The 24801-nt window shown below is 52.4% G+C and overlaps 1 protein-coding gene across 1 annotated transcript in view; it reads right to left on the bottom strand.

Annotated features, from left to right (window-relative positions):
- Positions 1–20092, bottom strand: part of FGF18 (fibroblast growth factor 18) — a 71727-nt gene extending 51635 nt beyond the window's left edge. The window contains exons 1-3 of the mRNA XM_065690425.1: positions 19924–20092; positions 19202–19486; positions 18898–18934 (exon numbers count right to left, since the gene is read on the bottom strand). Of these exons, the coding sequence (XP_065546497.1) occupies positions 18898–18934; positions 19202–19233 (69 nt within the window). The 5' untranslated portion in view covers positions 19234–19486; positions 19924–20092. The remainder of the gene's footprint in view (positions 1–18897; positions 18935–19201; positions 19487–19923) is intronic.
- Positions 20093–24801: the final 4709 nt, after the last annotated feature.

Here is a 24801-nt window from a genome sequence, read left to right as displayed (position 1 = left end):
CTTTGTCTTTCTTTTTAATGCTTGTTATATCTCTGCTATATACTTCCTCTGCACACAGAAATATCCCTTCAAAGCTTGATATTATTGAGCAGCTTTCAACCATGCCCAGCAGAGCCATGTATTCTCTGCATTTGTCTGGCCTTTGTTTCTAGGAATGAAATACCAATGGCTGAACAGTGTGACTTCATTTCACTCCTTCATTCCAATACTTGTTCTATTTCTATCCCACTGGGTCAAACTCACCTATTGTGAGACCTCACCGATTTCAATTACATCAGGGATTAATTTGTTCCATTGCGTTGAAGCTGTTAATACAATCCTTGCTGGCTCTAGATTAGAAAAGGCACGGTGGAGACCTCCCTCGCAGGCAGTGTGTTTAACAGCGGTCTTGATCTTCATTTTTGTTCAGCAGTGGGGTTTTTTTCTTCCCTTTGTGCCCCTTTGCCCCTCTTTTCACAATCTTCCCCTTCCTTTCTCAATTGCCCTTATCAGAACTGGGTGGTCCTTCTGACTTCCACTGCGACTGGCAAAATGCTGCCTTCCAAAGCTGCTGCCAGGGCTTGTGAGGGAGGTCAGAGCTGAAGGTCCGACCCGACACCACGCAGGTGTGACCACTCCAGCTTTGGCACCTCATTTGCCCCAGGATCATTTTGAAGGGTCGCTGCATGTCCTCACGCACTCAGAGGGGTCTGCGGGTGCTTGGCCCTGCAGCTCCAGCCGTTGGCTGACCACCATCAGTTGACTGAGGTCTCGGGGCAAACTGAGATCCTCCACGTAGCAGATGGACACGCTGAAATGCCCACTTGTCACGTAACCGTGGTTGTCCTTTCGGCTGCTCCCAAACTGGGACACACATCTGGGCAGGGCTTTAAAACATCTCATGGGACATCCATGACACCAGTTGAAGGTGACCTCAGCAATCCTGACTCAAAGCTGTTGTTTATCCACCTGACTGTCTCAGGAAGAGATGCGGATGCAGGGAGACTTGGAGCCCACGCTCATGCAAAGCAGCCAGCTTTGTTTGAGTGCTACCGCTCTGTCCCACAAGATCCACTGCTCATCCATTTCAGAATATTCAACCCTATTAGTGAAACCATATTTTTAGGAAATAGTGTAAGGATTCCAGAATAAAGAGAGTTTCAAAAAGAGAAGTTAGAGGAAAAAAATAGAGGATATTTAACTAAAACCAAACAGTTCAACAAACAGATTCCTCCCTTGCTTACTGAAAGACATTTCCATGGTGTTCATGAGGTCACCTTAGGCTTCCATGGGGCATCTTTGTGCAGCCTGGGCTGCAAGAATTTGCAAGGGTTAATGCCACAGCTGTAAATAAACTCCCAGACAGAAGCTGGATAGGCTGGGTTTCAGGGCTCCAAATTTGTTCCCATGTTCAGCATCTGGTTTCCCAAAATGTACAGTGTTCCATTTACTTCTGCACTAATTTTACTGGAAGAAATGTAGGAATAAGCTGATCACGTATCACCCAACTGCTCATTTAGCTCTGCCACTCACCTTAGATAGTGGTGGAGCTATCCAGGGACAGGATGAAGCCCCCACATCCTCTCCAGGCACTGCCCCATCTGCCACTTCCCAACCCCGGCTCAGGTCTCATCCTCTTTGGTGCCAAATCTTGCCTGGACAGCACCGCCTTGCAGCCACACGGTCAGTGTGTGATCACAGCAACCCAAACCTTGGTGCCAGCAGAAACCCTCGTACATCCCCAGGACTGACCGTACTGCACATACATTGCTCTGGACGCGTCCTACCACCCAGACCAAACCCATCCCGAGACACGCAACCCAAGGGGAGAAGATAGGATTGGCTCTGGAGGATGTGTTACACTACAACTGCTTTCACAACAGTCCTGAGTTACAAAATCACTGCTTCCATAACCCTAAGCTTTCCAAAATACTCCCCGTTATGGCTGAAATCTCCTGCCATGGCTTCTCCCCAGGCGGTTTTGCTGGGGAATAGCTACCCTCCCATAGTTGCCACTTCACCACAGTTATTTCTGACACCATCGGGTTCAATGAGGGTAAACCAACACCCAAAATAACTGCCCCATTCCCGAGGGGTGCACTCTCTGCTCAGGGGGAGGCTTCAACATTGATTAATTCCCCACGTGCTCTGCTGACCAGTGGCATCATCCTTCAGGCTTCATTGGGGCCACACGTGGCCCAGGGTCCCTGCATGGCTCTGTGCCGCTGGCACCACTCCCTCCTGCCAGCACCAGGACATAAGCAGTTTTCAGAAGTAGTTTCATGCCTGTGCCCCTCCTTGCAGCACAGGTATCGCTGCAAAGAGAACAGCCCCAACCAACCTCTCTGGGACCATGGATCACAAAGCCAGCGGTTGGATTCAGGGAGTTCAGCATGCTGCAACTGTCTCTACCTCCTTAACCAAATAGCTCTTCTTAATGGAGAAAACAAACGGCCCTGATGTACAGGAATTAAAACCATTCAGCCATTCAAATGGTTGTAAGTAGTTGTTGATTGGTTTTTGAGCAGCTGAAACAGGCATTCAAGAAACAAAACTTCCAGGGGAAACTGTAAAGTCTCTCCAACCCAAAACACACGAAGAGCAAGCCTGGTCCTGGACCAGGCAGCAGCACAGTAACCCGTGTCTGAACTCACATCATCTGCACAGGGAGCTGCAGAGTACCTTCCTTTCAAAGCAGACCCAGCAGCATCGTCCAACGTGCTCCCAGAACAACGTAAAAGCCTTTGCACAAAGCACAGGGAGCCCTGCAAGGGTGACAAACAAGGGTAAGGGGCTGCCCCTCCTCTACCCCACTCATCACAGGGTACTGCTGAGCCCATGGCTCGTCCCCATTACCCCGTTTCGCACCCAGTGGTGGAGGAGCCCAGCCTGGCCACACCAGTTGGGCTGCAAGCAGAGACCAGGGCAGCTGTCCCAGCGGGATGCTCTTGGGAAAAAAGCTGCGGCACCCCACTAAAAATACTTCCCAGGAATTTGTTGGTATCTTCAGATGAGACCTGAGCCCAATCACTGGAAAACCTGCCAGGTTCAAAGCACTCCGGAGCTTTTCTCTCCTTCCCTCCACAGCAGCAGCTTCCTCTCAGGGCAGATGCTCCAGCTGCAAACCTGTCTGGCCACAGCACTGGGGCAGAGCAGAAACCCCAAGCCCACTCCACCGAAATGAGTCAGGCGTTTTCCAAACCCTGGGAAAAGGCAGTCATTCAGCCCTAGTGCTGGTTTTGAAGCACGGGCCCATCATCTCCCAGGTGACATCTCCGGCTCTTCTCCTTGATACCAGCCCAGCTGGGACCTCCATAAAAACAGAAGCAAAAGCACAAGACATGGGAAACCCAAGTGATACTCAGGAAAACACCGCTGTCAGGAGGAGACAGAAGATCAGAGACCAATCTCCCCGTAAGAGAAATAAACATCTGCAGCGGCAGCACCGCAGCAGCGATCCGATGTTTACCCTGGTAGCTCCTTTCATCCCGGTCCCCTGACTTCGTCCAAGGAACACACAGATCCCTGCTCCCACTGCAGAAAAGCAACTCCCTCTAGGGTAAAACATGGCAACTGCCGAGCAGCACACACGAGTTCAGGACACGATTTCCAAAACACCTTTTTCCATTGCATCTGCAATGAAAGGAGAGATGTGGCTCAACAACTGCCTCCCTGGACAGCAGCGCCCAAGCACTGATCTGATGTGAAAGGTGGCTTCTCCAGAAGCACCCAGCTGGTTCAGCAGAGCTGTCTGGAGACCCTATAGAATTATCCTGTGCCACTTTTCCTCTATAGTTTCCTCTCTGGAAACCTTTTATTAAGCTCCAAACGGTCCCACTCCTGCTTATTCTGGCATGGTAACACCTAGTGACCCTACACAGGAATGGTGCCAAGGAGACAGGGACCTCGTCAGGTGTCACTGCTCACTCATCCCATGATTTGGCAGCCTCTGCACAGTGCTGGGATATAAGAAAATGGTTGTGACCAAAGACAGGGAAGTTAATCCGTTCAGCAGTAACTGGAGGCCAACCAGGGGATTTACTGAAATTGCAGGAGTCATTCCACTGGGAATGTTTGTACTGCTGGTACCTCACTTCTGCTTGGTGTTCATTCCCTCCAGTCTGCCTCCAGTTTTTTCATGCTTGCTTTTAGGACTGCCTGACATTAGCAGATTGAGACCCAAAATACCTCCCATGCCTTGCACCCTCCCCTCCTACATTTAAAGTTTGTCTTCTCCATCGTTCGACTGAGCATCTTCTTTACTCCCACCATCTCCGGCAGCACCACTCTGAAGGGAGACGTTTGCAGGTTCAGGGCAAGTATCAAATCCATGTTACAGAAACTACCAAAACATCACTGGAAACTGATAAACACACAGCAGCCTCAATGGTTTTCTGTCTCCTGAATGCCAGCCTGCGAGTATCAGTTATTGAGAAGGAAAACTCCTGTCTCTCTGGACTGATCTCTGTCAGAGCCTGATTACAACACTGGATGGGGATGCCCAGCCTGGGGAACGGCCTTTCTGGGCCCTTCATCCTCACCCAGTGAAATAAAGGCAGCAGCGCTGGTGGTGCTGAATGTGGCTGGCACATGGCAGCACTGCAAGGCGTCACTGCGGACCTGCCCCAACAGCCAGGCTGATCCGAAGCTTTCAGTGTCAAAACAGGAAAAGGAGCTGCATATGAAGACCTCTGCAAACTTCAGCCTATGGTCCAGAGACAGGGACTTCTCCTCAGGTCTAAACCCCCAATAAAATACCAACCACCCCTGGGCATCCCTTTTCTCCTTCCAGTTCCCACTCGTCAGTGATGCTGGTAATATGTAATGACATGTTCTCTGTCCTTGGGCTTCACCCACCATATCCAAATAGTCTATCAGACAAGCTCTGACTTAGGCTGCTGTCGGAAAAGCCAGGAAAAAAAGCACTGTTTCAAGAGCAATGTACAGAGCTGCATCAAACCCCAGACTTCACAGAAAAGGAACAGAGGGGATATAAGATTTGTCTGCCCTGTTCACGCAGGGGCTCAGAGATGCCCAGCATTGCTGTGTCACAAGAAAGGCTTAGGTTTGGAAATGATGTTGGAAGCTCCTGAGGAGGAGAGAGCAGGGAACCAGTACAAGGGCACAGCGCAACCCAGCAGGAGACCAGCTCCCAAGAGCAAGCCGCCAAGCTCTCTGAACCCACTGGGACTTGGTAAGGACAGAGCCCAACAGCACTGAGGAAGAGCAGGCTGGGTGAAAAGCAGAGTAGGCCAGCAAACTACCCAGAAACAAATGGCAATTGTGAAACCACAGCCATGGAGATGGGCACCACTTGTCCTTCAAGCAGCTTTTCCCCATTTCGGCTGCAGACTTTGCCAACACATTGCTGACAAGTTTCCTTTTCCTCTCCCCAAGCAACCAGGACCGAGCACCTGCAGTGTTAAGAGTTGTTCCTGCATAGTTTCTTCCCACATACACGAGGAACATCTTTATTTACAAAAGCCTTGCAAGTTATTTCTGGAACAGGGCTTTCCAGAGATGATTTCCATCAGTAATTCGATCAGTTATTTGAAAGATAAGATGCAAAATTTCCTTCATCTCTGCAAGGGAGGCATTTTTTTGTGATCTTGCCTTATGTTTTGCTTGCCTTGCAAAAACTGTTTAATGAATTATAAGGCAGGATGGAGCTCCCTGGACATCCTCTGAACCCCACATACGTTACCACAGGAGCCCTGCTGATGTGGGACATGGACAGAGCCCATTTCCATTTGAAAACGTGCCACTTACTTCAATCAAATCTCTTCACATCAACTTACCTGGGAAGACCTACTTTTATTTAGCAAAACTCAATTTAAGTCTTGTTAAAAGCGACGTTTTCTGTTTCCTATCCTATCTCCAGGGTGGCCCTACCTCAAAGCCACAGTCTGAGATGCTGCACAGTAACACGCTGCAGAGCTTCCAGGAGCAATCGGTAAAGCAGGATTTCACACCAAAGACATCCTCAAGTAAGACCAAGATGTTAAATGGCTTAAAAGTTCACATTTACTGAAGAAAATGTGTGGCCAGCTGCAACACCCCCAAGGGTGTCGAGATGCTCCTCTTCAAGCCTGGCACTCTCACAAGCCCGCAGAGAAGCTGCGAGACCTGCCAGCTCCATCCAGGAGATGAGAAGAATGGTTTTGGAGCAGTGATTTAGGGCTGTCAGCCACACAGGCTTGGTACCTGCTAACAGAAGGGCTGAGCATTTATGTGGCACAGCCCGTTTCCCTTCACAAAAACCCGGCTGCCACACTGTCCCCTTTCCAGGGAAGCCGGAGAGTGCTTCACCTCTGCCTGCTCCTGCTTGCGGACACAAGGGGCTGATCAATCCTGCTTAAACAAGCTGCCTGGATGCAAACCCTGCTGTGTTGGGCTAACGGGCTCTGCGGGCATTTTCACTGACTTATCAGCTCTGCTCCAGGCTGCTCCATGGGGCACCCACAAAACCCATCAGCCATTAAGAGGGAGCAATAACAAAACATCCCAGCTGGGTTGGTCTGTAAAGGCTTGTCCTCCACCACAGCCAGCCATCATCCCATACCTGCCAACAGCCACGAAACCTTTCCTTCCCTTAAAGTTCTTTGAAATACATTCTCAAGCCCTATTATCTCTCCTGTTTATACCACACTCCCTCTATTATCGAGAAATCTCCAAGTAATTTATAAGCCCACAAGCTCCTACACTAACAGGGCAATAAATCAGGTTTATATACCCCACTGCCTACTGTTCGGTGCCGGGCCGGATGGGTGAAGCGAGGCAGCAGGGAGCAGCCACTGCCCTCCCCAAACCCTCCCCATCATTTCCTCAGAGCAGAAGGCAGTTTTGCTCCAGATGGTTATTTTTTAAGTATCCAGAGAGGATTCCAGCCTGTGTCCTACCTCACTGTGTTTTCCCCATCTGACACCAATACAAGCCCACAAAAGAGGGCCTTTCTTCTTACAAAATCAAACCAAAGGAGGCGGATGTTTCTGGCTATTTTCCTCCAGGAGAGAGGTTGCCCATCTAATAATCCCTAAATGGGCAGTGGGTTGCTGGGCTTTCATGTTGTGCCTCCGAGCCTCCCCTCGCCGTGCCAGGTCACTGGTTTTCTTTTCCACAGAGTTGCAAAACCCCTGAATAACAAGGTTTGTGCATGGAAGTGCTGACACAAACCTTAACTACAGCATCCTGAACATGATACCAGAATAAGGACGCTCCCTGTGTGGCCCAGCGCATGGATAAATAAAGCATTTCAGCAGCCAGCGCCGACAGATCATAAACCTCCACGAGCATAAATACCAACAACAACCCAAAAAGATTAGAGGGCTTACGGGTGAGGCAGGCTGGGATGATTTAGGGTTGGGGTGGAAGGGTCATTATTGCTGAATGGGTGGGGGCGAGCGGGCCAAAGAAATCAATAAACCATTCTGCTCCCAGGGAAGGAAGGGGCCACGCTAATTGCGCAAACACACGTTTTCCGTTTGAGGCTCACCCAGCACGGATGGATGCAGGGAACATGCCACCGCCTTGCTGAGAACCCAAGGGCTTCACCCCAAGACACGTGCCCCAGGAGCTCCGTCACTCAGGGGAGAGCCTGCCTAAGGCACCTCACTGGGTGCGACTTGCTGCTGGAGGCAGCTTCAAATGAATGCAAACCCAGGCAATGTTTACCTCCAGCTCCATTAACTTCATTCTCTATGAAGTTAATATGTAGTTGGGATAAGGATCTCATCTGCTTTCAGCATCACCGTCAAACCAGAGCTTCTCCAGCACTCTACTCCAGCAGCATACAAGCACCCAACAGGTCCTGCCAGCACTGGTTACCTTCAAGCACCAAAGACAAGCTTTGAGACCAACTTCACCCCCATGAAACAACCACATTTGCATTGGAGGTGGATGCAGCCCAAACATTAGCCACAACAGATCACTGCATCCTACAGCAAAGACAGACAGAAAGCCTTGCAGCCAGGTTTCCAGGAACACAACTGCAGAGCCACAGAGTTCAAAGGCATCAAGTAATTTCTCCTTTGCCTCTTCTCCTTTGGTCCCCCCCCGTTCTCAATTCTTCTGCCTTTTTTCCCTACTTGCTTTCTAGGGAACAGAGCAATGACAAAAGGCACCAGCTATGGAGAGTGAAGCCCATTGATAAACAGAATATATACTATACAGATAACTGTCTGTACCTCGTGGGCCAACGTACCTAAAAGCTCATCTCTGGGACACACCAAAAGAGGTTGTTCAGGGAACCAGCAGACAGTGGCAATGCCCATTATTCCCATGAGGAAACCCAAGCATGTGCAAGAACAAATGGTGATCACCTCCACTCCCAGCTGACCAGAACTGCGAGCTGATGCTGATGGAAGGAGGAACCTGCTCTGGTCCCTCTGCACGAGCCAGTCTCCTCCTCTGCTGCCTTTCCAAAGATATTTAGAGAAAACGCTCTTTGTATCAGGTAATGAAATAGCTCAAACCTGCCCAGGTCATGTCAAGCTGACTGCCTGCAGTCAATGGATTTCAACTTTACTTGCCACCTTGAGAGGTTTTTAAATCAGTAATTTCATCTTCCCTCCAGAAATACGTTCCTCAATGGTTTCACTGCAAAGAACATCCCTAGGAACAGACAATTCTGCTGCTCGTGTACTGAAGACCGCACACAAAAAAAAGAATCAGATTAATATTGAGCCCTATCAAAAGTATGGCATAAACCACGTGTTGAATTTAATCCAAGCTGAACTGTCAATCTGCCTTCAGGATCCGATATTACAAACATGTGAGCCCAGGGCCAGAAATTACAAGCACGGTTTGCTTTCTAATAGAACATTTGTACTGATCTCTCCTGGTTGTGCTTCTGCCTGGAAATCTTTACACTGCAAATGCAGAACAAATAGGATTCCTTATCTTTCTGCTTTGTTGAGTCAGGGAAAAGCTGGATTTAATTAATTCAATCACAGGTTTTCCATTCGCAGGGAACACTTTTCAAGTTTTGGAAGATTAATCCTTTTTGAAACATTTTAAATGGAGGAGGAAAAAGAAAAAGAGGCGTTACAATCGCAAAGGCACCTTCCGAGGTGTGGCTGCTGCATCCTTCTGCAGCTTGTGAGTACCAGCGGGAGCCCAACACGCTTTGCTGCATCCATCACCATGCACCATCAGTAGGAAAAAATGCTGCTGGGGGACATTCAGGCCAGCTGGGGGCAAACACGGACAGGAGACCTCGTGACATGCAGCTGGAGATTCCCCAACAGCCCCTTCTTTGAACCACGGGCATTCATGCCTACAGCACCGGGATGCTGCAGAGCACTGTGGCTCCCCACCCTCTGCTCTCTGAGCATCCTTTTGCAAGGGACCTGTTAGAGCAAGTCAGAGGCCCCAGCACACAAACAGTGCCCATGAAACAGTAGGAACAGTTCCCTGTTCGGTGTGGGAATGGCTGTAGCTCCCCACCACCTAGCTAACAGAGCAGCTTTGAAAGCTCTGCCTTGCTGGCCCTGTGTCAGAGTTAGCACAGATTTTCTTCCGCAGCGAAACCCCACAACTTAACCTGGTGTTCTTCAGCTTCTTGGCACGCACGGTGATGGTGCACGCTGGGGAAATCAGGCTCCCAGAAAGAAATGAAAACTGTGCAAATAAATTCCATTTTCTTGTTTGCTAAATTCAAACAGCAATTAAATTCATATTACCTACTCCTTCAACATAAACAGCACAAGAGCAAGCCCTCTGCCTCCCTGGCATGCTATTCCCATTTATTTGCTCCCTCTCCAACCCAGCAAATGCAGCAAAGCCAACCCAGGAGCTGGAGGCACCACCACGATGCCCACACCAGCAGAGTCAGGGTGAGGATGATGCTCTCTGGGTGCCTCAGAGAAGCCCAGTCCCATCATCTCCTACTTTGGTAGTGCTTTGGTTGTGGGTTTAGGGGGATAACCCCAGCAAAGCACCGGGGCTCACCAGATCCACATGTGCAGGCATCCGCACACCTCCAATCGCTCAGCCCTGCAATCTAGCTATCAGTTTTGCCACAGATGAGTCAGTTTGGCTTACAGGCACAAGAGTTCTCTTGTGGGGCCTGAGATAGTGCTAGTTCGAACTCATAATATATACACAGCATAACCAAGGTGGACCCTCAGTGCCTGCCCTGCAGACAGTGCTGGGCTGGCCATGCTGCCCTCACTCCTCCCTTCCACCCAAGATGTACCAGCTCAGCTGACCATTGAAAACCCCAACACAACAACGTCCTCACCCCCTTTTGCACTGCCAAGTTATTTGTCCCTGGTTGCCCCATGCTTAGGCTGGCTTATTGCACAGCCGAGCACCCAACACAGAGGCTCACATCTAATTTCATGGGGAGTTTGTAGAACTGTTCCCCAGGATAAAAACGCCGTGGGTATGTGGGATCAAACATTACTCCTGTAAAAGGCCCCAGCCACCAGACCTGCTGGTTTCTCTATTGATTGCTGGGGGGCTCTTTGCTATTCTGATCTCAGCTGGTCGGAAGTCTCCCCAATCACGGCAAGGTCGCGACCACGGGGTCAGAAACCTGCACTACATACATCACAGTTTATTTTACAGATAATCAATACTGCACTGCACCGTGCAGTCTTACAGTACAGCCCCACGCCGAGGGACTGACGCTACTCAGACAGGGTTGTAACCTGAGGGCTTGGCAGCTTAAGGGGGTCAAAATCAGCTTTTAGTTTATAGTTGGAAATCGCGGCTGGAAGCAGAGTACGCACTGCACTTGCTGTTAGCTTGTGCATTTGGATAACTGAATCAAATTCTGCCTATGGTTTCAATCCAGCTTGGGAGAAGTACCGCTATCAGTTCAGATGTGATAGGAGAAGCCCAAGGAGCAGCGCATTAGTGACCACCCAGGGTTGGTGACCCCAGTCCCACCTGCAATGAGGGAACCCATGCCATCGCAGCACTGCTGTGCCAGCTTTCCAGACCATCCCTCTCTTCAAATGCATTAACAAAGCATGAGCAAAATGCCCTTCTATCAATATTATTATCCTTCATCCCGTTTTCTAAGTTACACTCCTGGGGCTTCATATCCTGCCAGCCATGCCCACGGGCCCCCAGCACACGTGCTGCAAGCCCACTTACGTACCAGGCTTGCCACTGCTCTGCGCTTTCTGTTAATTCTGGATTGCTGCAGAAGAGTAGCTCAGGGTATTCCAAAAGATACAACAGCTTTTTAACAAGCTGTCCTTAAAACTGCTGCCAAACATAGTATTTTAGCAGGAAAGAAAGGGATCTGAAATATGCAGCAGGAGAAGAAGGAATTGGGAGGAATAAGGAATACTGGAAATACCTCGTAGGAAGAGCAATGCGTTACTAATTGCCGCGTATCCATGCAACATGCAGTTCCCTGGGACCTTCAGTGAGGTTTAGGACTCATAAGTCCCAATGTGATTTGGATGATGGAACATTAACAGAGGAATCACAGGGCACACCCAACCCCTCGCCACTCTGCTTCCCCTTGGTGCTGTCCCAGCACTGAACGCAGGATCCTGCCCTACAGCCTGGTCACGACTGTGGCCCACCACCCCATGTCTGCCCCGCTGAACCGGGGAGAGCACTTCCACCCCACGGGCTGGGCTCTGCCTCGTCTCCCAGCACCACAGATGAGCAGGACCTGTTCCTCACCACCCAGGTTTTATCCCTTTTCTTCTGCCCCCACCCCAAGGCAGGAGCTGTGATCTCCCAGTGCCACCACCTCACATCTTTCCCCTTTCCTCCCAGCTTGCCTCCAAAGCAACGTCCCCCTCAGCCAGCATGGCCAGCGGGCACACACTCGGACACAGCCATGAAGCAGGAGCACCACACTGAGACAGGAGCTGCACGCGGGAGGGTGCTGTCAGCCGCCGCTACTGCACCCCAAGGTCAGTATGCTAAAGGCATTCCGGATTCCTCAGCAGCACGACCCCTTTTCCACTGACTGCAGCAGAAATAAGCTGATAACCTCACGAGAAAGCAACCGCGTGCCGCAAGCAGGGTGTAAGTGCAGTTTGGCAGAGGGCACGGTGCTGTGCCTGGGGAGGATGTGCTGCTGCTGCTGCTGCGTGGAAAGCATTGCCCGGTGGTTTAGCTTGAAATCCAGCTGTTTGTGTGGGCAAAGAGGCAGGGAGGTGCGGAAGCACTGCCCGAGGAGCCCAGCCCCATGTCCCAGCAAGCAGGGGCACGAGCCCCGCTGCCTGCCCTGGCCAAGCTGGGAAGATTGGCACATCGGCTCCCACCCACCGCAGCCCCCAGCGCGGCGAGGAGCAAGCACAAAGGGAAACACGCAGACCATGACAGGCTAAGCCTCCTCCTTCCTCTCTCTGTTCCCCTTTCTTTCTCTTCATGCTATGGCGAGGCTGCTGAATGCCAATAGGAAAATACTTTGGCAGAGCCAGACAGTCTTTTCTATTTCGGGGTTTCTTTTTTTTCTTACTTTCCCTCCAGCTGCTTCGCTGGATGCTTAATCCTCCATGGACATCTGGAGAGGTACCAGCACACAGAAGCGGCATACCAGGTAGGCAGCGTAATGCACAGCTCTGCATAATTCTGCTTGTACCTGCTATTATGGCACCGCGGGGAACAAAACACAAAAACCCAGGGAAGGAAACACAACAAATGGGTTCAGACCTTCTCTGGCCGTGGATCCCCACGTGGAAGCCCTCCTGGTCTCAGTAGCAGAGCACAGGAAGGTCACGCTTTGCAGCAGAGCATCTCTCTCAAAAGCATCTGGGGCTCCTGCCCGCCTGCCCCACAGGCAGGAGGGTATTTAGGTGTCTCCCTGCACCCAAGGCTTCCACCCCTAAGCACCCATGTTGTGACCAACCCCAGCCTTCGAGGGCAGGAGCAGTTTGCTCCAAGCAAAGGCCCTGACAGCAGGTATCCATCCTCACACAGCTCTGCCCGGGCACCAGCAGCAGCCACTCCTTCATTTTTTTCCCTGTTTAAATCACACTGAACCCATTTTTCACCTGCTCTTATCACAACTGGTACCTCAAGTGCCCATATCCGGGAAAAAACAAAGTGAAATCTCAGCGAGGAGGGAGGGAAAGCGCAACAGGGGTTTTCCCAGCGCTGAAGGAAAGGAAGAGACCCATAAAAATACTCCCAAGGATCCAGGAAGTCGCTTCACAGATCCAAAACCATGATTTGCAGCCCCAGGGGAGTCTTTCTCTGGAGCTCAGGCTCCCGCAGCAGAGGGAGGGATCCACTCGCCCGGCTGCCCAGCTCCACGCTATCAGCTTACAGCAAAATCAGATCCCGAGTGGCCACCCGAGTCCCCCCTGACACCGTTCCTCCTCCCTGAGCCCCCAGTGGCCCCTCAACAAAGGGCCCATCATGGGCTGCAGCACCATGTCCTAAACGCGCCCGCAGGGCTATGGAAGCATCAACCCTTCACGCTTTCTGCTCTTCTCTTTCCCACCTCAGCGTGCTACAGCCAAGCCGCTCCACAAGCGAAAAACAAACAGGGTTTGAGCAGGCATCTCTCCTGTGAAACCCAGCACTGCTCCAAACCCAGCATCACCCGCCTCCATCCAGGCTTGGACGTGCCATGGGCAATAAGGGAAGCAAAACAGTAATTAGATGTAAAACCCACGATGCATCCAGCTATCTATAAGAGGGGAAATCAGAGCCCTGCACCTACTGTGCCCTTCTGCATGCTCTCCTCAAGAACACCTAAGTCCTCCTCTGCTTCTCTGAAGCATCTTGCACATCTCTAGAGCTTTGAAAAGGCAAACTGCAATGATTGTGGATCGAAGCCTCCAAGCAGCAGCTCTGCTGCCCATCGGCACAGCACACCCTGAAAATGCCAAGCCCCAAATGCCAAAGGAGTTCATGTTTGTTTCTGCCTCGCTGGGATGGGAATCTGGAAACCAGCTTTGTCCCTGCAAATCCTCCTGCTAAACACGTGTTGGAGGGGTTTCCTGGCAGCGGGCCTGCCGCAGCGTGCTCAAGAGCTGGGGACCGTGAGAAGCAAAGGCAGCATGTGCCCAGGACAGGCAGGGACAGACGCTGTGCCCCCCCATCCCTGGCAGCCAGACCCACACCTGCACTCACCCTGTGCTAACCTCAGTCTCACTTCTCCCATAGGAGAGCCAGAGCGTGCATCAGCATAAGCGCCAGGCCGGTGCCACCTCCCCATCCAGGCAACCTCTCCAACGTGTCTCCTCTTCCTCCATGAGCCTGAGCTCTCCAAAGACCAGGAGACAGAAGCAGGGAGGGAGGGCAGCCTCAGGACACAACAATTCATACACCGGAGCAATGAGTCAGAAGGGGGAATAAAACTCCCTCGTGGCAAGCAGCATGGTTGTTCTGGAGACCAACAGGGGTTGAAACAGGAACAAGTGATTTTAAGCTCAACCAAGCCCCTGTGGAGCCATGCAAGCAGGCACTGCCTCCACCACAGCAAATCCAGCAGCAGCACAGACCCAGAGCCATGGACCAGCTCATCAGCTCCAGACCGTGATGGGGTTATGCACTTCATCAACACCACTGAGCTCCTCCTCCTCTAATTAAATCAGGCTTTGCTTATGCAGTTTCTGTTATCTTCTCACTGCCTAATAATAAGGAGTTGGCTGTGATGGGAAAAATCAGCAGAAAACTCCTCAAGCCTTTCCCAGCCCACCTGAGCCACATTTTGTCCTTCACAGCATCACTTCCACACCTTGTGTGTTCACACCCCCACACGAGCGCAGGGTGGGTGAGCTCAGGCAGGTACAGCAGCATGGCAGGAACCGCAATGAGACAAGGCTGGAAAGTGGAACTCATTTGGGATGTTGTCATGGAGGAGGGGGTTCAGACACCTCCGTGGAGCCGGGGGGTGGCCCCAGTCCAGGCTGAGTGGAGACGCCAAGCATAGGATCTCCCAGCCTGGGGGCTGCAGGTCGCAGGGCCCCCGCTGAGCCTCAGCATGCAGGGCTTTGCCATGAGGAGCAGCACATCACATCGAAGTGCCCCTGCCCCATCCCACAGCATGGGCTTTAGGACTGATGCAGCGATGCTTAAGCCCCAAAACCTCCGTCCCTGGCAGCACACGCAGCCTTGGCCACCATCTCGGGTCAGATGTGACACCCAAGGAGGGTGAAGGCAGGAGGATGCCCATCTGCAGGGAGGGTAGGCATGAGGATAACCTTGCTGGGGCCATGCAATCCACCCTGCCTTGGGTACCGGCCACCAGCACCTCTGCCAGGAGGGTGAGGGCAGGGCGAGCAGGGACCCCCGGGCTCTGGCACCGCCTCACAGCCACATTGCGGGCAGCCAGGAGCCAGCCACGGTGAGGGCCGTGCTCCGGCTTCTCCGCAGCGGTGTCCCCGTCCAGTGGCCCCGGGGAGGCTGCAGAGGAGCAGACGGGGAGCGGGAGGAAGCGCTCAGCGGGCTCAAGCCTCCGACATGTGCTGCGCGCTGCTTCGCCAGACCGCGGGCTCTGGCTCACTGAGCGCGTGGAAGCAACGCTGCTCTGTGTCTCACTTTACAGAGCCCCAAACAATAACTGTCTGTCGCTGCACAGGAGCTTAGGAGAAACACAAGTTGCTGTTGGCATGGCGCGCAGCAGCCTGCCTCTTACACAACGCCAGCAGATGTGAAAATAGCCCTGTGCTGCCTTGTGCGCTCTTCTGACCTCCTGTTTGCTTCTAGATCAGATTCCAAAGCTGGATCTTAACCTACAAGAGCCATAAAAGCAAAGGATTTGGCCCTGTCAGGGACCTCTTCATAATCTAAGACAGATGCACTTCATGTAGAAGAAAACGCTGAGGTTTATCAGGGCAGAGAAGAGGCTGAGGCAGCATCAGCCTCCACTCTATGGTGTGGCTGGGGCAACCCATGCCAGCATCACCCCATACCCCAGCTCATGATGTGCTGGAGGTAGCCCTGGGCAGAAGAGCTGGAAGCTCCTGCAAACCATGGCAACACCCCAACCCCTGCATCCTACTGCTCAGCCTACACCAAAGCTGCCTCCAGCCCCAGCAAAGAGGGACCTCTGAGCTCCTGAGGTCCGAAGTCCCTGACCCCAGTGTCCTAAGGGCCATGGGGGCTGCCAGAGACAGCATAGCACAGGAAATCCACGCCATCCACAAAAGGCGCTTGCCCACGGGGTTTCTGGCCCATGTGAAGACTGACTCCAAAGCCAAACCTGAAACTGCTCTGGGACACTAGGAGAGAAAAAGCAAGAGGACAGATTCCTTCCAGAAGTGTGAAAAGGCAGTAGGAGAATTAAACTGAAGGATGCTTGAGATCAGTGATAGGGGAGAGATTACTAATGAGCAAAACGCATCGCTAAGAACAACCTGTGCAAACAACCCCTCTAGTGTCCCCAAAGATATCCAGCGCCCCTGCTGCCTTCGGGACAGCAGCAGGCCCAGGCAGGAGCAGAACTTCCCAAGATACAAGAGAAGAAAACGATCTGGGGACACAGGGGAAGGGACCAGAGAAGGAGCTGTCCTCCTCAGGGCTGCTCTCATGGCCATGCCAGCACGCAGTGCTCCAGCAGCGCTCCCCTCCGACCTGCCACACACGATTCCCACCAGTGTCCCTCTGTGGAAATCTCACCCCATGGCAAGTCCCTGAGGAGACCAGCTCATCCACAGCCTTGTCCACAGGTGATGCTGCACCCAACTGGGTCACCTGCAGACGGGGGGCTCGGGGTCTACAAGAAAGCTTCTAGCCAGCAGCAGAGCCTCTGCACCACCTAACTGCAGGCAGCTCCACGTCAACGCAGCACAGCCTTCAAGCATGAGTAACTCACAGAAGTTACCCAAAATGCCCAAGCCCAGGGCATGCTGGAGGGGTTTTTACCTTTGCAAGCATAGCCACAGGGTAACAGTCGGCTGCAGAGGAGTGTAATTCTAAGGCTACAATGTGGGACGACCGCTGATCATGGCTTGCATGGGAGGGCGAAAGGCAGCCTTAGAATATAATCCATTACAGGCACTCTTAAATCTCCCCAATACAACACAGAGCCCTTTAAGCAAAACTAAACAACTTCCTTTAGCCTAAATAAATATTAAACCTAAGTGATGCATTAATTTACTCCAGTTCACCAAAGGCTAACTCCTACCCAAACTGATCATTATAAAAGAAATCCTATAATCCCTCGCTCCCATTCAGGCTCAAAACATGTAATCCTGCGAATAAATCCAGAAAGAAAGTGTAACAAAACGGGCAATAAAAACTTACAGCATTCACATCTTTTCATCTACCATTAATACTGTAAACACTCACTCGAAGGCCCTTGAGTATGACTAATCTAATGTTTTGGCTCCCAACGCTAATCGCCGACAGAGCTCGCCTCTCGGTGTGACACCCAGCGAGAGGCACCACGGCCCAGGACACGATCCTGCGGTGAATCCCTGCCTCACACCCCGCCAAACGCTGCAAAATCAGCACGGAACGGAGCAAGTATGGTTCTAATAGCACCAGAGAGCAGAGCTTTTCTTCCCCCCCTTTCTTATTATTTTATTGCTTTGGAAGCCTGCAAGCTCCAACTGTATAAATGCCAATAACTTTGTTTTAAGGCTGCTGAAGTAAGAGATCAGATTTTAGCAAGTGCTTTCCAGGCAGCCAGCCAAACTTTTTCTGATTCACTAAAAGCACCAAAGGGAGGGGGAGAGGGAGGGGGCTGGAGGCTGATTAACTTCAGTTACCGCACAAGCGCACAAAAATGTCTCCCCGCTGCAAAGGTGCCGTCGCTGCGAGCCCAGCACAGCCTGGGATTCCTTGGGCTTGGAAAAAAACCCACAGAAAACCCAAAAACACCCAACTGAAAACACACCGTAGAAACAGAGCAAACACCTTCCAACCGCAGGGTAATTTACAGCTGTGGATCCTCTCCTCATGAGGAGGCTCTGCTGGTGCTAGGTTCCAGCTGCAGTTTTCAGAAGGGATGAGAAAAAAAGCTGTGACCAGGGATTTATTCTTTTTAAGAGGTGGGGATGGGGCTGGTTTGGGATTTAGCCTGGTCGGAGCAATGGGAGCCCCCTTGGAGGTTGCGGCTGCGCTTGCCCAGGCTGTGCTGCTGATGCTCACCCAGCACCATCCCTCACTTCTGTTGGGTATCTGCAGGGACGAGCAGGTGCACTCCCAGCCAAAGCACAGCATGGGGCTGAGGGGTGCATGAGTGGTCCCCAGCCCCATGGGATGGATGATGGGCAGGAGCCCCCGGAACAGCGGCACCTGCTCTGCCTGGTCCGCAGGTGGGTCTGCTCCAGGATACCCGGCTAAATCCCGCATCCCAGGAGGTGTCAGGGGACAGCGTCCACCCTGCACCCCCAGGCACCGTCCCCATCCGGCAGGCGCCGGGGCTGCAGAGCCTCGCCGCTCAGGGTGTTCCTCCAACGGCTTCATTCCTGCCGAGGCAGGATCAAAGGCAGGAGCTGACTTGGACGGCTTTCTACTGAATAATGGGGAGGGAAGCATGCAGCCTGCTTCTCCTGGCTTAGGAAACTCGTGTTTTTCAAAGTATCAGTTTTTGGGAGTAAGTTCCCTAGGAAAGGGGGAAAAAATGAAAAAAGGAAAGCGAAGGGGAAAAAAAAAGAGGGCGAGAAGGAGAGCGCCTGCTCTTCCAAGGCAAGTGCATCAATCAACATTGTGCAAGGAGGAGAGTCCAGCACTCCCTCTCACATCATTAGCCAGGCTAATGCACTCCAGAGGATCCCACTACCGGTCGCACCCGGCTGCGCCGCAGCCCGCGGCCCGCAGCGGTGCCTCGGCACAAGCGGGCACCCAGCGGCAGCAAGGCGAGACGGGCAGCCCCGCTCGACGCTCCAGCATCTGCCGCGGGGATCGGTTTAATACGGCTGTAAAAACTAGGGAGGGAAACAAGTGAAAGCCCTCGCAAAAATCTGGCTGGCACTCCGAGGTCAGCACGCCGCCTTTGTTTCTATTTTACAACCAAAAGCGAAAGAGGACAGAAAGGACACGTACCTGTACCTGAAAGCACAGCAGCAGGAAATGTAAACATCTGGAGAGGAGAAAAAACAAAAAAGGCAACAAAAGATCAAACGATGCGGTAAAATGGTTAAAGTTGATTTTTTTTTTTAAGCTTTGTTTTTGTTTGCAATGTTTTAAAGGGCGCAAAGCCATGCTCTGCTTATAGAAAGGCTCGAGTCCCCATTACCACCTGATTGCAAGGCAAACGCAACCGGAGCCTCCAAAATGAGAGTTTAATAAAAAATAAAAGCAATAAAAAAATAATAAAAAATATTTCAAAATATGCCATAATCCTTACAGGCAAGTGCAGGCGGAGAGCAGTGAATACATCGCTGGGCGAGGAGAGGGGGAGGTCAGTGGCTTCACGCTAGCGGAGTGCAGTCCCCCACCGCCGCCCTGACATGGGAGCGATCCGGCCGGCGAGCTCCGCTCCGCGCTGCTCCTCGCCGTTCCGCGCCGCTCCGCGCCGCCGAGAAGTTGTGGTACCGCCCGCTTTGCCTCCTCCGAGTGACTCGCTTAGGCATCAGCTCTCCTCTCCCCCTGTCTCTCCTCCTCCTCCTCCTCTCCCTCTCTCTCTCTCCGCCTTTGGGGGGGATGAAGGTGCTTATTGTCAGTAACTTCCGACCATCAGCAAGTGCCCCCCCCCCGCCGCCGCCCCCCCGGCCCGGCCCTGCGAGGCGGATGAAGCGTCTCGGCGGCCCCGCGCCCGCTCCGCGCCCCGCCGCTCCGCGCGGGCGGCATGGCGATGCGCGGGGCGCGGAGCGGGAGGCGGGACGGGGCGGGCACCGGCTGCGCGGAGGGATGGGCGGGAGCGCAGCGCGACCGGCAGCGGGGCTTGTGAAATAGCGAGAGCATAAAGAATAAGGCGGGGGGGGGGGGGAGCCGCGACGGAGCGCGCAGTGCCGCGGCCGCCCGAAGCGCGACGGGAAGCACGCACACATCACCGCACACAACACAGCGGCGCCTGCCGCTGCGCCCCTGCCCCGCTCCGTGCCAGCGGCCGCGCCGCTGCTCTCTTACCTCCGAGGGGCAGGAGCACGTCCCGGCCCCGGCGCGTCCCAGGCGGGCGGCAGCGGGGGTACCGCCAGCCCCGGCTCTGCCCCGCTCCGGGTCGGGGCACCCGCAGCCCCTCGGGCAGGGCAGGGCCGGGCCGCGCCCGTCCGGGTCCATGAGCCCGGCAGCGCTGCCACGGCGGGATATTTACACCGGGGGCAGGTACTCGGCGCTTGCCCGGCGCTTCCCCGGCGGCGCGGCCCGCTCCGGCACGGTTCGCCTGCCCTCCAGCGGCCGCGCCGCCGCCGCGCACCCCGGCACGGCTCGGCTGGGCTCCGCAGGGCCAGGCGCTCGAAGCCGAGCGGGTTCCCCCTCCTCAGCTCTTGGTTCGTTTTTCAGGCGAAGGCAAACATCCACCCGCTGAGAGCGAGCGGTAACTCCTGCCCCGTCTCCGAGAGCTGGTTTATAGCAGACAAAACGCCAGGCACTGTTAACCTCCACGCATAGCCGAACTCTCTGAAGAGAGCCTAACGTCAGTTAACACCTTATTAAGTGAGAACATAACCATAGCTCATAACTCCAAGCTTTCCCAATTCTCCACTCGAATAACGGGGAGCTTGGGCCCTGCTGCTCCACAGTCACTCCCAGGCACAAACTGCACAGCATCTTTAATCCCTGGATTTCAGCACTGGGGACCCTTCCGGCACCAAATCACAGTGGGTTTCAGGGCACAGGTTCAGGCCCAAGAGGCACAGAAATGTTAAGAAGCTTGAAAAATAAGTGACCAAGGCAAGTTCTCATAAAACCTCAATATATTGAAATACATGGATATATCTAATGGACTTCACGCTTCAGGGCTTATGGATCCACAAGTCAAAAGCCTTGGTAAAGGTTGGACTTGATGACCTTAAAGGTCTTTTCCAACCCAGCTGATTCTCTGATTCTATGAAAAAAGAAGTCCAAACCACTGTCTATTGCCGATGGCACGGACACCATTAGCACCGCATGCCCCTGCTGTCACAGTGGTCCCATGCCACAGCTGAAAGTGGTCTCCAAGGATGGCCAAGAGTCACAACCCTGAGCCCTGCAAGATGAGATCACCAAGACGCCTGCACAGAAACGGTACCAACAGAATTTGGGAACTTGGAGGACGAGAGCGTTTAGCTTAGATGTGAAAACATTCAATATATTCCTACTCACCACCAGCGGCTCTCTTCCTCAAAGCAGGGTGGGTGGGGAGGAAGTCAGCCTACGCCACCTCATGCTGTTGGGTGCTGCTCATTCACCCACAGGAAAGGCACCAGTATAGTCCAATATAGTCCAGTGTCTGCCAACTGAGAAGACCCTGTACCATGTGCACAGAACCTCTGCAAAGCCAGAATGCAATAATTCCTCCCTAACTCTCACAGCTGCTCGTAGTCATCTGCAAGCATGGGCTTTGATTGCTCCTTCTCACCTTTCCTGACCACCGAAACTCAGAGCAATCAGATCATTCACCTGAACTGGCTCAGGAACGTCCCCAGCGCAGGAGCAGGGCCCTGATGGGTTTCTCTGGCTCTCCTCAGGTATTTTTTCCCACTTTACCTGTTCTTTAGATGCAGGGCTGTAAAACCAATCTGCCATAAGCCATGTGCTGCCCGGGAAGGTGGCAGAGGTTGGCTGTGGGAAGGTCGCATGAGCTCCTGGAAAGGCCATCAAGCCTCCCACAGCCAGCCAGTGCCTGCCGGACCACACCAGATCTAGAATGTCCTCAGCTGAAACCAGATTTCTCCTGCTCCACCAACAGCCCATGTCACTTTTCTCTTTTCCCATCCCCACAGTCATCCTTGAGGAAGCAGGATCCACGCAAAAAGCAGGTACCTGGAACTTGCTGTGATGATGCCAACCTGCTGCGCATCTTGAACTGTTAGGTTCATCCTGCCAAGCCACAAAGCTCAGCCTCTCATACCAGTGACACTGTCAGTTTAAAGCATCAATTTTTCCCTTTCCACAAGAACAGACAACACTCAGCAACCATAATACGGAAATCAGGATGTTCTGGTGAGGTTTTCAAATCCAAAGTATCCCACAGGCAACCTGCCCCTCTCTCCCACATGAGCAGAGCCTTCACCACCCTGAGCTCACCAGCTGCTTTACGTTACCAGCATTTGGTCTGGCCCCAGGGACCTTGGAGTCTTTAAGTACGATGATGTCTTACACCCATGCACCCCAGTGATGCAAACAGTACCTAAAGGGGAGTTCATGCTTTTCTACTGTGGTCTTTCACAAGACCAGTCTGCTGTAAGAATCAGAGAATCGTCACAGAACTCTAGAACAGTTTGGCTTGGAAAGGACCTTAAAGCTCATCCAGCTCCAACCCCTGCCACGGGCAGGGACCCCTTCCACTGGAGCAGCTTGCTCCAAGCCCCTGTGTCCAACCTGGCCTTGAGCACTGCCAGGGATGGGGCAGCCACAGCTTCTCTGGGCACCCTGTGCCAGCGCCTCAGCACCCTCACAGGGAAGAGCTTCTGCCTAAGAGCTCATCTCAGCCTCCCCTCTGGCAGGTTAAAGCCATTCATTCCCCTTGGCCTGTCATTGCTTGCTCTTATAAGAGGTGCCATTGGCGATGCACTGTGGAAGGGATGGAAATCCCTGCAGTGTCCACAAGCACCTGTCCCACCACTTCAGGGCTTTGCATCACAGAAGCCTCATCACCCACCTCCAAGTAAAGGCTCCTAGATAGCAACTGATGGCATTGTCCAACACCTGAGCTGGCCGAGGACTGCAAGGCCCAGGAGAGAAGTGATTTGCGAAGCTGCTGCGAACACTTGTCACTCCAGCTCCCCAACAATTACAACAGCTACAGCAGAGCTGTGAGCTATGCATGGAAAAACTCACCACAGGCAATGCTGGCCCGGGCTGTGCCATGTGCCGGCAGCACGGCTGCCTCGCACTGCCTCGTCCTCCAGCTCCAGCTGCCGAAGGGACTGGATCTGCACTCAGCAAAAGGCACCCAGATGGGGAGAATTGGCAGGGAGGGGCTTAAAGAGGGCACTTTGGGTTTTCCTTTTCCCAGCGATGAAAACATTTCACTTGCAATCACACACGAGTTCTTTTGTTAAACTAGAGCCATGGTTTGTGCCTCGGTAGCCTGACAAAGCCCTTTGATCTTTAAAACCACAAGAGTTACCCAGAGAATAATACCAATATCAAGTGAATCTCAGACTATCAGCCTTGAAGAACACAGCTGAGCACAGAAAAGAGGTGAGGCAGCTCACACATGCCTGTAGGAAAATAGAAATACCACTTCGCTGCATAGTGTTTATGTGTATACATAATATTAACAACTCTGCATCCATGCCTACTGCTTCTCCGCTGAACTCTGCTATTTGACCAGATTCCCAGTGATCTTATGATCAATACTAGAGGGGCCCTGCCTCCAGCCAGATGGAAGAGAGGGACAATCGGGTTTACTGGACTGCGTGGATCAGATGGCCTGGCACATCAGTCCCACAGGAGTGTAAGGTTATAGTGGATACTGGTGCACAGTGTACCCTGGTAACACACCCATGTTTTCAGTTACTGCTAAGTAATGCTTACTCTGATCAAGGACTTTTCCATCTCATGCTCTGCCAGTGAGGAGGGGCACAAGAAGCCAGGAGGAAGCAGAGCCACGACACCCAACCCAAGCTAGCCAAAGGGGTATTCCATACCACAGCACGTCATGGCCAGTATAGAAACTGGGCAGCAGGTATATAAACCCAGCCAGCACAGCTAACTCCCACTGGAAAATGAACACCTGATTTTAAGGTGTTTATTTTTCACACAGCATGCTCTGGGCATGAAGACCAGCACAGCATGGTCCCCAGAGCCTGACGTCCATGACATTTTATTAAGCAATACGCAGGACAGGTACTGCCTCTGCAGTGCTGGGTGCTCCTTGGGCTGTCCCAAGGTTATTGCTACCATTCACTCACCCATACAAATGCCTGAATTTATAACCATGTTATTAAGACAATTTATAACCATGTTATTAAGACAGTGCCTCGGTGGCTTGTTGGATTAGTGACTGCTCTTCAGCAGCTCAAATCAAAGCCTGAGCAGCACCAGATTTCACTTGTGGGGCTGTGAAGGTGCCCCTGGTGCAATGGGTTTCCCTTGCCCTTCTCCGGCAGTCCATAGCACCCAATGAAAGGCTATTTTACAGAACACGAAACCCATTCACAGGGCCCAAGGACTTAGCAGCATGCTTAAGCAGGAAACCTTCCCACCCTCTGGATGTCACTTTGGGGCATGAATGAGAAGCTGACAGCAAAGGTCAGCACAGCATCCAACCCCATTGCATCTAGCACACCATGCCACCAGGGCCCCTTCTGCTTTGGAACTCAGATTTAAAGGAACAAGAAAAAACCTGGGCTGACATTTTAAAGAGAAAAGGTCCAGCTCTACATCTCAGCCAAACCAGTGCGCTGTTTGCTCTTGTCATCTTCTGCACCTCCATCCTTCCGTTGGTTTAATAGGCAGCTCTTACTAAAAATTAATGTAAGAAGATTTCTACATTTCAGCTTTCAGAAGGGCTGTGATGTGTATTTTGTCTTTATCCAGATTACACACACAAAAAGGCAACTCCATCCCAAGGTCAGAAGGGATTTTAGAAAGACTTTGAGATTAGCCTGGACCAGCAGGGAAGGAGGAGATGCTTTGCAGTTACTGCTGTTTGCCAGAAGAGCCACCTTAAAACCACCCTGAACTGACACCTGGGAGGAGAGCAGTTAAGCCTTAGCACCATGACATTCAGCCACAACCTTGCAGAAGGAACATGAAGAGCACAGTCAGGATTCGGAATCAGCCAGCCACAAAGCACCAGGCTAAAGGCCTGATTTGAAGTGCTGGAATCAGAAAGCACATATATTTAGGTATTTATAT

This window comes from Lathamus discolor, chromosome 10 (assembly GCF_037157495.1).
Source record: "Lathamus discolor isolate bLatDis1 chromosome 10, bLatDis1.hap1, whole genome shotgun sequence".
In the NCBI taxonomy this organism is placed as follows: domain Eukaryota; kingdom Metazoa; phylum Chordata; class Aves; order Psittaciformes; family Psittacidae; genus Lathamus; species Lathamus discolor.
This window is presented reverse-complemented; position numbering and strand designations above follow the sequence as displayed.